The sequence below is a fragment of the Chiloscyllium plagiosum genome, unplaced genomic scaffold (assembly GCF_037043375.1).
Source record: "Chiloscyllium plagiosum isolate Xiang-an unplaced genomic scaffold, Cpla_swu_hap1 HiC_scaffold_34, whole genome shotgun sequence".
Taxonomy (NCBI): domain Eukaryota; kingdom Metazoa; phylum Chordata; class Chondrichthyes; order Orectolobiformes; family Hemiscylliidae; genus Chiloscyllium; species Chiloscyllium plagiosum.
Window position 1 is genome coordinate 17,943,360 of NW_028270172.1, and position 14,450 is coordinate 17,957,809.

At 40.7% G+C, this 14,450-nt stretch overlaps 2 protein-coding genes across 2 annotated transcripts in view; one reads left to right on the forward strand and one right to left on the reverse strand.

Annotated features, from left to right (window-relative positions):
- Positions 1–404: 404 nt before the first annotated feature.
- LOC122564481 (C-C chemokine receptor type 4-like) lies at positions 405–2,722 on the forward strand. The gene is made up of 2 exons (XM_043719434.2): positions 405–543; positions 825–2,722. The coding sequence occupies exon 2, from the start codon at positions 836–838 to the stop codon at positions 1,907–1,909; it is 1,074 nt and encodes a 357-aa protein (XP_043575369.2). The 5' UTR covers positions 405–543; positions 825–835; the 3' UTR covers positions 1,910–2,722.
- An 8,660-nt stretch (positions 2,723–11,382) lies between these two features.
- Positions 11,383–14,450, reverse strand: part of glb1 (galactosidase, beta 1) — an 88,499-nt gene continuing 85,431 nt past the window's right edge. The window contains exon 16 of the mRNA XM_043719431.2: positions 11,383–12,010. Within this exon, the coding sequence (XP_043575366.1) occupies positions 11,735–12,010 (276 nt within the window). The 3' untranslated portion in view covers positions 11,383–11,734. The remainder of the gene's footprint in view (positions 12,011–14,450) is intronic.

Genomic DNA, 14,450 nt, shown 5'->3' on the forward strand with positions numbered 1-14,450 from the left:
CCTGGACAATTGAAGGAAGCAGGTGAGAATGTATGTGGGATTTGGAGCTTTGTAAACAGAGGCAAAGAGAACAAAGCCAAGAAGCTATTCCAAATCCATGGGAAACATGGCTTCATATTTGAACCTTTGGGGAGCCTGGCTGTAAGATTGGAATGGGAGGGGAGGGAGAGGGTCCTGGGAATGGGCAAAGCAAAGATTTACCTTATGATTCAGGGATGAGCAAGTACAAACATTTGGATAGATCAGGGAAGCTGTCCTGTTCTCATTGAATCAGAGAAGGTGAAGCTATAAAAATCATGAAATTTTAAAGAGAAATAAAGAGAATATTTTTTATGGCTGAGGGGGGTTTCGTAACAAGAGGGTAAACATTATAAGGTGATTGGCAATTCAGTCAGACAGGAAATGTTGCACTTCCTCTTTGTCATTTTAAACCAATATCATCTTTCTAGTGAAAGACTGCAGCATTTAGTACTCCGGCCATCATTTGGGTGGATATTGAGAGAATATATAATTGCCTGTCTGAAAGGAAATTAAGTGCTGCTTGTAAGTAACTTTATTTTGATTTTTTTTTGTCTGAAAGTTTTTCAAAGACCTTATTAATTAGTGAACGTTATTAATGTAACGCATCTGAAGAATTAATTCTCCCATTTCAGTGCGTTGGCCTTTCTAACTAAAATATATTGAAACATCAAATTCCTGGTTATCACTGTTACTAGCCAGGACGAATTGAAGATTCACCAAATAGTTACATCGCTCTGAAACCTCAACTGCCTTTGAACTAATTCAGTGATAACTGTCACTTACTGCTCTTTGTTTCCCTCTAGTTTATGGAAAGATGGATCACAGGATGAACACAACTGAAAATCTGTTCAGCACGTTCAGTGACTACAATTACGACTACGGAGAACAGTTTGCTCCATGTGATACGCAATCTGCAAAAACATTTGGTGCAACCTTCCTACCAGTCCTGTACTCCCTCGTGTTTCTCTTTGGTCTACTAGGGAACACACTTGTGTTGTGGGCTGTTTTAAAACATAGACGTCTTAAGAAATTAACAGATATTTACCTTTTAAATTTGTCGTTATGTGACTTGCTGTTTGTGACTACACTTCCTTTCTGGGCATATTATGCTGCAAAGCAATGGATTTTTGGAGAAGCCTTTTGCAAGATTGTTTCTGCTGCTTATGAGCTTGGCTACAATGGTGGCACAATGTTCATAATCTTGATAACTGTAGACCGCTACCTTGCAATTGTTCACGCTGTATTTTCGGTCAGGACTAGGACTGTTCGAAATGGGATCATTTCGAGTGTAGTGATGTGGTGTGTAGCTTTGGTTGCCTCATCTCCCACAATGATATTTAGCACAATCCAATCTGATGGGGAAAGATATGTTTGCCATACTTTCTTTCCACAGGGCAATGTTTCAAATTGGAATCTCTTCAACCTTTCCAAAGCCATTGTTTTGGGGTTTTGTGTTCCATTGGCTATCATGGTTTTCTGTTACACAAGAATAATTCAAACCCTGCAAAAAAACAGAAGCTATAAGAAACACAGGGCTATCAAATTAATATTTACTGTTGTCATTGTGTTTTTTGTATTTTGGACACCGTACAATGTTGTGATGTTGCTGGAGTCATTGAGAGAACAGAATGTTTTAACTGGCTGTGAGTTCCGAATACATCTACTGATTGCCCAGCAAGTAACTGGATCCATCGCATTTGTACACTGCTGTTTAAACCCCATCATTTATGCATTTCTGGGTGAAAAATTTCGATTCTATCTCCAAAGTCTTGTAAAAAGCTGTTTGCCCCCATCACTTAGATATAAAGCAGCTCTTCCTTTCAGTGATTTTACCTCTTCAATTCGTTCGCAATCCTCTGCTGATCATGACTCATCCACTTTCATCTAGCTCAGTATTCAAATGTTTGAGTAAAATGTGGAAATGCCTGTAAATAGATATGTATATATACTCCGTTCTCTTGTTTGTTCAAAATGTTTGCTGCTTTCCAACTTTGTCAAAGCATAAAATCAACTGAAACCTAAGTCTGGAACTGACGCATTTATTTCAACCATGATTTACTTAAAGAGTTGCCTGACAGTTCAGTGCAATAGCTGTTGACAATATTGAAACTGAGATGTACATTTGCCGAAAAGGAGGGTACATAGTTCTTGGAGTCAAATGCAGAACTTGAATAGTCGAATAGATGGAGCTGAGAGCTCACTAAAAATAGCAACATGGGCTAATAAGGCCATTAAAAAAAAGCTTAATTTCTTGATGAATAGAAGAAAAAAAACAAGACGCATTGCATTTGTATAGAACAGCTATTCTCAATGGGCACTAAATGGCCCCCTTAGGGGCCCTGGCACATTTGAAGGGGGTTACAGACTGAAAATGTGGGAAGGGGAACCCCTGGGGTTTATGGAGGCTCTGGTAACTGAACCGATGAAATATCCAAGCAACAACCTTCTCTGGAGTCAATAGCTTCCCTCCTGGGTAGTTTCCTTGTCAAAATACAGGAACAGAATTGATATTGCAACAAGAGGTGACCTCCAATTGTCATTGTCCGATTTGGAGCCTGATATCATGAAACTTGCAGAAAAGCACCAAGCTCAAGGATGGCATTGGGCCTGATAAATGTTTAATTTCATACAGTCTTTTTAAAGTTTTGTCCAGTATGTCAGAATGTTCAAGTTTTCCTGGTGTTCAATAATAAATGATTTTCTGTCTATCTGTTTGTGTTGTATCCCTATTTGAAAGTGGGGCCCTGGAACCTGAGAAGAGCTCCTGACATCTACAGCAAGGGTATGGAATTGTGGTGGTGACCATTGCCGGTGTAAAATTCAGGCCTACATTATTTTCATTGACTTCTCTTAAAATCTAGGAGCAAAAACCAGCAACTTGGAAACTGACATCTTTAGTTTCATTATTTTCTCTATTTAGTTTCATTTTGTTTGCATTATGTCTAAAAGGTTCCTGCCTTGAGTTATTATTGCATTTTCCTCATAGCCCCAGTACTTTATCCTAAACTTCTCCTGCTGACTTGGAATGTGGGCTGCTTTTTGGTTGGTGCAAGTGTGAAACAGAGAAGACCCAGAGCAGGTTCACATATTGCCTGGGTTGAGAGTGGACCTGCAGTAAACTAGAAAGGGTGATTTGCATCGATTTTTGCAGTTAGCTCAGTTGTTGAGCAATGTGCTGTGTCCCATCCAAGGGAGGCATTACAGTTAAAAAGCCTTCATTGACTCGCTCAGTAAGTCATTTTTATTGGCTGTGGTTCCAGTCTCTGTCTGCACACTGAGCCCTGGAACTCTTGTGCTGCCGATGGGGAAATGCTGGTTGTCAGGGAGGTGTGACAGGACACTGCCATCATTTCCTGGTCTAGCCTACATGTGACTCCTGACCCATAGCAATGTGGTTGACTCTTAATCCTGGGAAATTAAGGATGGGCAATAAATGATGGCCTAGACAGCGATTCCCACATCTCATGCTGAACTTTTTAAAAAAACTCTTGTATGGTGAAGTGGGAGGCCACTGAACCATTTTCTCATGGTTTCTTTGCCCATCTTGATCTTCCTTCTTTGATTTTCTATACTCTTGCTATTCCTTTTTCCTCTTCCCCTCGACTGTGCCCCCCGATCTCCCTCTTTACTGTTCTCTTATCTCTTTGCCAGCATCTCTCCTCTCCTCCCTCTCTCACCCTTAAACCCAATGTACTTTAAATCCACTGAACTGCTTGACTTATAGACCGCATTTAGTCCTGATTACCTCTGAAGTACATATTACTAAGGCTGATCGGTGTCACATTCAGTTGAGTTCTCCCTTTATGGCAAATTTGACTCGAACTTTCTCTGAGTCAGAACGACTTTTTAAACTGGTGGGCGAGACCTGATTCAGGGATCCTCGACCACATTCCCAGGGGTTTCTGATTTTCAAGCCTATGAGTTGTGTTGGGGATTTCAGGTCACAAAGCTGCATCTAACTTTCCCTAGTTGAGTCCTTTGCAGAGATAGGTACAACCTATTCCCTGCAATTTTTCACAGAATCAAGCTAGATTTATAAAGAGCCATCATTCACTGCACTTTAGATCATTTACATGACTGAATCATTAAAAGTAATTTCAAAAGATTCACTACACACTGTAGAGAAGCCATGAAACCTGCAGTGAAGATAGATGTACAAAAGAGCTTTTAATAACAAAAAAGTTTTTTTCTATTGCAGGATAATAAAATCATCCGTACCCTTTAAAGTTCCAATAGCTGAAACTACAGACATTTGAAACCTCTGAATCTTGCACAAATAAACGTTGTGAATTTGGCAGCAAAAATCAGACAATCAAGCAGGTGATCAGGTATTTCGAAAGAGTAATGAATATCCAGATGCTCAGCCAAGCCTAATTGTGCGTTTCTGATAGTCTGGGTCTGGTCTCCGAAATTCAGCTGTCTAAACCAAACTAGCATAAATAAAAAGCTGTATACAATCACAGGCAGCATGGTGGCACAGTGGTTAGCACTGCTGCTGCACGGTGCTAGAGACCTGGGTTCCATTCCCACCTCAGGCAACTATTGGTATGGAGTTTGCACATTCTTCCTGTGTCTGTGTGGTTGCCTAGGTGAATTGCCCATAGTGTTTGGTGTAGGGGTCTGGGTGGGTTGCTCTTTAGAGGGTTGGTGTTAGGCCAAAGGGCCTGTTTCCACACTGTAAGAAATCTAAATTACTGACAGTCTTCTTGTATATACAAGTCTGTGAAAGCTTGTAAAATGTTATAATTAACTGTCTCTCTCTCTCAGTTGCAATGTTTTGGTACTGTCACTATAGTTACAACACTTCAATCTCCTTTTGAAATATCAGTTAGCATTTACTAATAAGTATCTCACTGCTGCTTCACTTTACACCTCCAAATTCCATTTACCTCATATAAGCTCATGATGCAATGTGAGAAATCTGAGTAAATGGTCAGGCCTAGGTGTGACTCCAGAACCACAGCAATGTGGTTGACACGGAACTACACTTTGGGTGATTAGGGATGGGCAATAAATGTTGGCTTAGTTAGCAATGCCCATGAATTCCCATGAATCAATAAAAAAAAAAGGAATCTACGCTTCTGTTCACAAAATCCAAGAGGCTGTTGTCTTTTCTTGTTACTTTTTAATCACTGAACTCCTGGGTCTCTCTTCAGTCTAATGTATTTATTGAACATTCTCATTCTCTCGTTGTGCTCTCAAATGCATTACTCAACAGATTTAATATTGTCTGTAATCTGTCTGCCTGCTCCACTAAACTATCTATGCTTCTGAATTTCCTCACCATTGTCAGTAGCCTGTTGTATTATTGGTCTGATCGATAAAGTTTGGACTTTGTGATTTGAGCAATCATTTGGAGCATGACTAAAATTAAAGTCAATGAGTTCAGGGAGAGTAATTCTCAAGCGCCTTGATTCAGGCATAGCAGACAGGAACAAAAACAGACATTGCTGGGAAAGCTCAGCAGATCTGGCAGTATCTGTGGACAGAAATCAAAGTTAACATTTCTTCAGAAGGGAAGGTTGTTCCCAATTGCTGGAACAGTGTGCTGTTTCTATTTGAACTTTGTCAACTTCACCCCTCACCTGAGGCCTGATGACCCTCTGGTTAAACTACACTCAATCATCTTTCCCTCTCTTTCCCTCCCTCTCTTTCCCTCCCTCTCTCTCTCTCTCTCTCTCTCTCTCTCTAATGAGATAGCAACCCCTAGAGTCTGGCAAGTATATGCTGACTTTACTTTTTACTTACTGTAGAGCAATTCCATCCTTTTATAGCCATGTATCTTTATGGTTTTGTATTTTTGTCTTTTTGACAGATTTTCTTTTCTTTTTCTTTGATTTATTTCTGTTCTGCTGAGATGCAGTTCTTGCACACTCCTCTATTAACATTGTCATGTCATCATTGTCCATTTCATTCAGCTGATCTTAATTTGCATTTGTTAAGTGATTTTTACACCCAATTGTCCTGATTAAGGTGACATGTTTGGCACAATTTTAGCTTCATCCCCCAAGTGATATATGCACTGTTGTTTAGCTCAGTGGGCTAGACAGCAGGCTTATAACATAGCATTGATGCCAACAGAATGGGTTTAATTCATGTACTACTAGCTGCAGATAACATGAAAGTCTCCTAGTCTCAGCTTCACCCCTTGCCTGAGGTGTGGTGACCTCAGATTAAACCACCACCAGTCATATCTCTCCAGTGAGAGAGTGGGACTATGGTGACTTTACCTTCAAGGCAAACCTACACAATAGTTTCCCATTGGTTTCTTCTTTGCTCGGAAAACTGCCCATTTAAAACAGAACTTTCACTTCAGTGCATATTTGCACAAAATATAACAAACTAACTTCTTCTTAAACCACATGTCTGTAGCTTTATCAGGTGTAATATCAGTTTGATAGAATTAATGCCAGAGAGCTTTGTGATGTTAAGAAAAGTACAAGCTGACAGGAATTGCTTCTGGTGCATACTGATAATGAACAGATCTTACTTGATAAGAAGCAACATAGAGAGGGTACAATTTTACCTTTGGAAATTCAGCAGAAAATAGTTAATGAAAACCAAATCTGGCAAATTAACAGGGAGCTGCATGGTTCTGACAAACCTATTTTGCCATGTTTACTCAATATCTCTTGGGAGCCTTACTATTGTCCAAACATTTCAATCAATTGAACCTATAGCAATCTCCCTGAGGTAACAGTGGCTGAAGGACCTGAACTTAAGAGAATTTATATTTGCCAGGAATTGGTGTTGGAGAGACTCTTAGGTCTAAAGGTTGATAAGTCCCCGGGGCCTGATGGTCTACATCCCAAGGTACTGAAGGAGGTGGCTCGAGAAATCGTGGATGCGTTGGTGATTATTTTCCAGAGTTCGATAGATTCGGGATCAGTTCCTGCAGATTGGAGGGTGGCTAATGTTGTACCACTTTTTTAAAAAGGTGGGAGAGAGAAAGCAGGAAATTATAGACCAGTTAGTCTGACCTCAGTGGTGGGAAAGATTATGGAGTCTATTATAAAGGATGAAATTACGACACATCTGGATAGTAGTAACAGGATAGGTCAGAGTCAGCATGGATTTATGAAGGGGAAATCATGCTTGACTAATCTTCTGGAATTTTTTGAGGATGTAACTCTGAAGATGGACGAGGGAGATCCAGTAAATGTAGTGTACCTGGACTTTCAGAAAGCTTTTGATAAAGTCCCACATAGGAGGTTAGTGAGCAAAATTAGGGCGCATGGTATTGGGGGCAAAATACTAACTTGGATTGAAAGTTGGTTGGCTGATAGGAAACAAAGAGTAGTGATAAACGGCTCCATTTCGGAATGGCAAGCAGTGACCAGTGGGGTACCGCAGGGATCAGTGCTGGGACCGCAGCTTTTTACAATATATGTTAATGATATAGAAGATGGTATTAGTAATAACATTAGCAAATTTGCTGATGATACTAAGCTGGGTGGCAGGGTGAAATGTGAGGAGGATGTTAGGAGATTACAGGGTGACCTGGACAGGTTAGGTGAGTGGTCAGATGCATGGCAGATGCAGATTAATGTGGAAAAATGTATGGTTATCCACTTTGGTGGCAAGAACAGGATGGCAGATTACTACCTAAATGGAATCAATTTAGGTAAAGGGACAGTACAAAGAGATCTGGGTGTCCTTGTACACCAGTCAATGAAGGTAAGCATGCAGGTACAGCATGTAGTGAAGAAGGCTAATAGCATGCTGGCCTTCATAACAAGAGGGATTGAGTATAGAAGCAAAGAGGTTCTTCTGCAGCTGTACAGGGCCCTGGTGAGACTACACCTGGAGTACTGTGTGCAGTTCTGGTCTCCATATTTGTGGAAAGACATTCTGGCTATGGAGGAAGTGCAGCTTAGGTTCACGAGGTCAATAACTGGAATGGCGGGACTACCTTACGCTGAAAGACTGGAGCGACTGGGCTTGTATACCCTTGAGTTTAGAAGACTGAGAGGGAATCTTATTGAGACATATAAGATTACTAAAGGATTGGACACTCTGGAGGCGGAAACATGTTTCTGCTGATGGGTGAGTGCCAAACCAGAGGACACAGCTTAAAAATACAGGGTAGACTATTTAGGACAGAGATGAGGAGAAACTTCTTCACCCAGAGTGGTGGGTGTGTGGAATGCTCTGCCCCACAGGGCAGTGGAGGCCCAGTCTCTGGATTCATTTAAGAAAGAGTTGGATAGAGCTCTCAAGGATAGTGGAATCAAGGGTTATGGAGAGAAGGCAGGAACAGGATACTGATTAAGGATGATCAGCCATGATCATATTGAATGGTGGTGCAGGCTCGAAGGGCAGAATGGCCTACTCCTGCACCTATTGTCTATCCTTTGGAGGACAGTTCCAGATTTTCACCATGTTTTCTGTAAAGAGGTATTCTCAGACTCTCCTCCTAAATGACATAGCTCAGATTTTAGGATTGTACCGTCTTTTTCAAGAGGTCACCCCAGCTGAGGAAATCGTTTCTCAGGGTCTTTCCTATTCAATTTCTGATCTCCTACCTTATAGCCATTTGTAGCTTCTTTTCAAAGCTCACCCAGCTGACTGGATTTCAATCTTCCATTCCAGTTTTATGAGCCTTTTAATTTAGCTTGATGCAGTCTTTTTCCTCATTATTCACTGCAGTGCATTAACTACACAGGTAGAACTTTTGCCCTGTAGCACAGCTGTAAAGGACATGTTGCTGGCACAGTGGTTAGCACCGCTACTTCACAGCGCCAGGAACCCAGATTCAATTCCAGCCTCAGGCAAACATATGTGTGGAGTTTGCACATTCTCCCACAGTCCAAGGATGTGCAGGTTGGGCGAGTTGGCCATTCTAAATTGCCCATAGTGTTAGGTACATTAGTCAGAGGGAAATGGGTCCGGGTGGGTTACTCTTCAGAGGGTTGGTGTGAACTTGTTAGGCTGAAGGGCCTGTTTCCACACTGTAGGGAATCTAATCTGCAATAACCTTTTTGAGTTCTTTCAGATTGACACTGAAAGTGGTTAAGATCAAGTCATTGAATATTTTCAGGAAGGAATTAGATATAGTTCTTAGGACTAAAGGGATCAAAAGTTGTAGGGAGAAAACGGGAATACGATACTGAGTTGAATGATTAGCCATGATCATATTGAATGGTGGAGCAGGCTTGAAGGGCTGAATGGCCTACTCCTGCATGTATTTTCAATGTTTCTATGATTGCCTGAGGCCTTGCCATGGAGAAGGCAACTGCCATTCTAAATTCCCAGGTAATTCAAAAAGCAACCTGTTCCTTTTTCTCCTGTAGTATACATTATTGTGATCATTTGAAATTCGGCATTCTTGCATTTGTCATCACAAGTGCAAGACAAAAAGTTCTAATAACGTGCCTCTCTTTTTAGCAACAATTAAATTCTGTGCTCCCTTTGCCTCTTAGTGTCACATTGGTTCTTTATTGAATAATTTATATCTGTACAACTAATTCTTTGAATACTTCCCGTTGTTGATCTGTAAATTACTCATTACAGTATTGCTCACCTTACTGTGGTTATAATTGATTACTCATCCCTTCAAAGATTGTCTCACTTAAATTTTGATTTTGTGTATGAATCGTCCTTCTCCCTCAAGCTTGATATCAAATTCACTCATGTTCTGGAGAGTATTTGCATGATGTTCTTATACTGTCAGATTGTTAAAAAAAGCAAGTCTTGCATCTATAGCATCTTTATGATTGCAAGATATCTAAAAACACTTAACAATCAATTAAGTACTTTTTGAATGTGCTAGTCAATTTGCATACAAGTTCCCACACATAAGCTATGTGACAATGGGTAGATAATCAACTGTTTGATACTTGCTGAGAGATAAAATGGTCAAGACACTGGGGATAGGTCCATGGGATCTTTTACATCAATTTGAGGGGATAGCTGGGACCTTGGTTTAATATCTCATCTGAAAGATGACATCTCTAACAGTGCAGCACTCTCTCATTGGAGTGTCAGTCTTTACATTCATATCCCAGCCTCAGAGTGGGATATGAACCTGGAACTTGTGAGTCAGAGTAGGAGAGGTACAAACCAAACCACAGCTGACACCAGGTTAATTAACTTTAGTTACTGCTATATCCAATAAGACCCATATCCACCAGTTCTAAAATGAATTGGAATGGAAATTGCTGGATAGTTTCTGAAAGTCTTTGCCTTTAATACTTGAGCTGCTCCACTTGTACCAGGAGGTGGGGATATTGAAATCTCGCATCACTGCTTTATTCTTGCGACATGTCTCCCTGATCACTGCATTCAAACATCTCTCACTGCACACCAGCACAACTGTAGGTAACGCATAGCAGAGTACGGCATTCATTCACTCTTCATTCACTCAATCCATGGGTTACCTTTGTCTGGCCGCTCTTACTGAAGTTCTTTATTTTCACAGTGGTAATTTGTATTTATTGATCCTCTTCCTTGTTTCCTTCCTCTCCTGCCCCTCTGGAAGATATTACAGCCTGTGAAGTTACAGCTATCACTCTCTCTGATAGTTACTAGGTCAGCAGGGTGGGTGGAATGCACAGCTTCTCAGGTATCATGGAAAATGATGCTGGTTCTTGTATCCCTGTAATAAAGCACAGTGTATAATGCCTCACAACTTACCCAACTTTGCTTCTTTCATTTCCTCATATCCTACATAATGAAGCGCAAGTAAGAATGAAGTTGGAAAAACTGAACAAAGGCAATCTCTGGTGCTCAATGTACTGACAAGAGAAAGTCCAGAGCAGAGACAGCACTTAGAGTAATCATTCAGGGAGACTGCTCAGCAACTTTTCTGCCCACAGCCAGACAATTGTGCTGATGTTGGCTCCATTTGAGCAGTATTGCAGGCTGGCGGCTTCCATCGAGAATAAGAGGGTACAAAGCTTTAAATGGTGCCTACTTTTTTGTTCTGCGTGGCCACTCAAGCTCTTGATTCCTGTGAGACTGAATCAGAGCAGGACGGTGGGATGTGTCACTGTCTCTGAACTTGCACAGCAGTTGGGATAAGCCTAAGGTTACAGCTTATCCAACGTTCTGGGTGCAGTTGACTCTGCCTGCATTCCCAACATCTCATGTGGAATAAGTAGTATGGCACTGTGGATGTGTGGTGCCCTGAAGAGAGCACATCAAAGCATAATCTGTTTCATTCTGTCATTCAAAACTGCAACTTCCTTACATCAGTAAATGAATAAAGTGACCAAATTTAAATGATTTCAGTCTTTATAGTGCATGAGCAATATAACAGGAAATTTGAAGTAGTCAGGATTTATTATTTACATTCATTATTAATGTTACAACGTGCCCTGATTTTATTTCCCCCAAACCTTGTATTAAATCAAAGATAAATAATGATCACCCCACAGAATCAATTTTATTTCTTGGCAATTCAATATCATTTAACATATTCATTTATTTCTCCAGTAAAAATCTGTCAAAGTCTCATTCGAGTTTTTAACCAGTTTTAAGGGCAGAGAGAAAACTACGAATCTGTGCAAATGAATCTCTACCTCACAGTTTTATTTCTTTCACACAAGCCCAAGATGGTTTCATGGTTGTAACTTTGATTATTTATCAACTTGCATCAGTAAAAAGCGAAAAAAAAGACAGAAGTGTTAGCTTCACTTACAAAGTGGAAAAAGACATCCATATTCAATAGGCATCTACACAAACTGACGTGTCACACCAGATCAGTAACACATTAACCATTCAGGTCACGCATGCCAAGACTGTTTATTGAAAGCTTCTGGAGAAAGTTGGTGTAAGCTGTGGTTCCATTTAAAACAGGAGTGTCCACAAATTGCACAGCACAGACTGTGTTATGCTCAGCTCCACACGGTGCATTCTCCAGCTCCAGCAATGTGACGTTGTTAACTGCGGAGGTGCTGAGAATATGAGCAGGAACATACAGAGTGATTTGGGGTCCCCTGGCTGGCCAGTAACGACCTAGGTTAAAGCCGTTGATCCACACTTGACCCTGGGGCAAAACCAAACAAAAACAATTACGACAAACTTACAGATCAACAGCTTTACAATCCAAAGATTCAGCACTAAGTATATTACTAAGGCTGGGGAAAGAAATATTTGATTATTTCATTTCAATCATTTCATGCATTTCATTCATGTTGAAATGATTGTCACAGATTTGAAGGACATTATTCCTATCTTGTCATAGAAAACCCAAATTAAACCACATTTTACACAGGAACAGGAGTGGGCCAGCACACTGCCACTGATTTAACTGGCTATCAGTATGGCTGCACTGTTTCCAATTCTAGGTAAAGGCAATGACTGCAGATGCTGGAAACCAGATTCTGGATTAGTGATGCTGGAAAAGCACAGCAGTTCAGGCAGCATCTGAGGAGCAGTAAAATTGACGTTTCGGGCAAAAGCCTTTCATCAGGAATACAGGCCTGTATTCCTGATGAAGGGCTTTCTGTATTCCTGATGAAGGGCTTTTCCCTGAAACATCGATTTTACTGTTTCCAATTCTGGGCACTCTCTCTAAAGGAGAGACATGGGAGGTTGAAAGGGTCATTGCAATGTTCAGTGCACATCTATGAAATAGGAGCAGGTCATGTGGCCTTTAAAGCTTGCTCAGCCATTTAATAAAATCCATTACCTCAGCTTCATCTTCCTGCAGTATCCCTTTCATTCTCTCAGCACCAAAAATCTATAGACCTTTGCCTTTAATACAATCAACTATTGAGCATCCTTTCTGAGGTACATAAATCCAAAGGTTATGACTCAGAGTAAAGAAATTCCTTTTCCTAAACGGTCAAACACTCATTCTGAGGCTATGTACCACATGCTCAGCTCTCCAACCAACAGAAATACTTACTTAGCTTGTACTCTGTTGAACCCCTTAAGTTTCAGTGAAATCAGCTTACATTTTCCTCAACTCCAGGGACTATGGACCAGTTCCTCTCACCCCAACAATCACTTCAGTGGACTTCCACTGCACTCCCTCTTGGACAAGTTACATCCTTATTTCAGGGAAAAAAAGGACCAGAAGCTACACACAGTACTCCGGATGTGATCTCATCATAAGAACATCCCGGCAGCCTCTTTCTGCCCTCCTTACCAGGTATTTTCCAACTTAACTTTACACCAAATTTGAATATGCTACTCAATTCCCTGATCTACATCACTAATAGAGATGGTAAACGGAAACAACTCTGGACCAAGTACTGCTTCCAGTCCACTTACCAATCTTCAGCTCTTGTCATTCTATTAGCCCCCCCCCCATTCTAAAATATCCTAATTCTATTTTGTAACTGCTTGAATGAGACCTTATTGAATGCTGTTTTAAATCCAAATATTTATAATTTGTGGATGGGTCTTCATCCATCTTACTACTTACCTCCTCAAAAACACATTAATCAAGGGTTTGTCAAATACCATTTCTCTGGTCATAGATCTTTGTGTACTCTGCTCAAAGATTCTCCTTAATTATAGTGTGTGATATTCTGCATGCTGCTTATGTTAAGCTGACCAGTTTATAGTTTTCTGTTTCTTCAGTTCTTCCTTTCTTAAATAGGGAGGTTCCATTTACTATCTTTTAATGTTTGGGAGCAGTCCTAGTAACAAGGGAGTTCTAACCGATCAGAAGCAGTACGTCAACTCAATTTTCAGCTGCAACTGCAGTTTGAAGATTTATAAAACAAGTCCCACCTCTTTTCTCAGCATAACATACATTCCTGCCTAGCTTTGTATCATCTCCAAATTTGGTCCCCATATACAAATCACTGATATACATTGTGAATAGCTGGGCCTCAAGTACTGATCCTCACGGTACCTCACTAGTCTGCCAATACGAGAATGACCCATTTACTCCTACACTGTTTTCTGTCAGCTAATCAACTGTAACCCATTGCAGAACATTATCTCCTATCTCACCTATTTTAATTTTGCAAACTAAGCACCTTCTAAAAGTTAAATATCCTATATCCATTGACTGTCTTTTATTGACTGTGTTAGTAGAACCTTCACATTCTCCACATGTCTGGATGGCTTTCCTCCGGGTGCTCCGATTTCCTCCCACAATCCAAAGATGTACTGTTTCGGTGAATTGGCCATGCTAAATTATCCATAGTGTTCAGGGATGTGTTTTAGCCAGGGGTGCATTAGCCAGGGGTAAATGTAGAATAATAGGGTAGGGGAATGGGTCTGGGCGGGTTACTCTTCGGAGGGTCAGTGTGGACTTGTTGGGCCAAAGGGCCAGTTTCCACACCGTAGGGATTCTATTCTACTCTCTCTCAACAAAAGACCATATTAATCCAGGGAGTCATTCTGCCTGTACAGAAATGACTAATAGTTGGGTCTGTATTTCACTGTGGAGCTAGTCACTGAAACCCACCAATTATTCAGCCTTAACGCTAACCTCTGAATGGCACAAGTACTGTATTGTCATTGAC

Bases quoted from the DNA above. Each gene is read 5' to 3' on its own strand.
- LOC122564481 (XM_043719434.2), top strand. From the start codon at position 836: ATGGATCACAGGATGAACACAACTGAAAATCTGTTCAGCACGTTCAGT.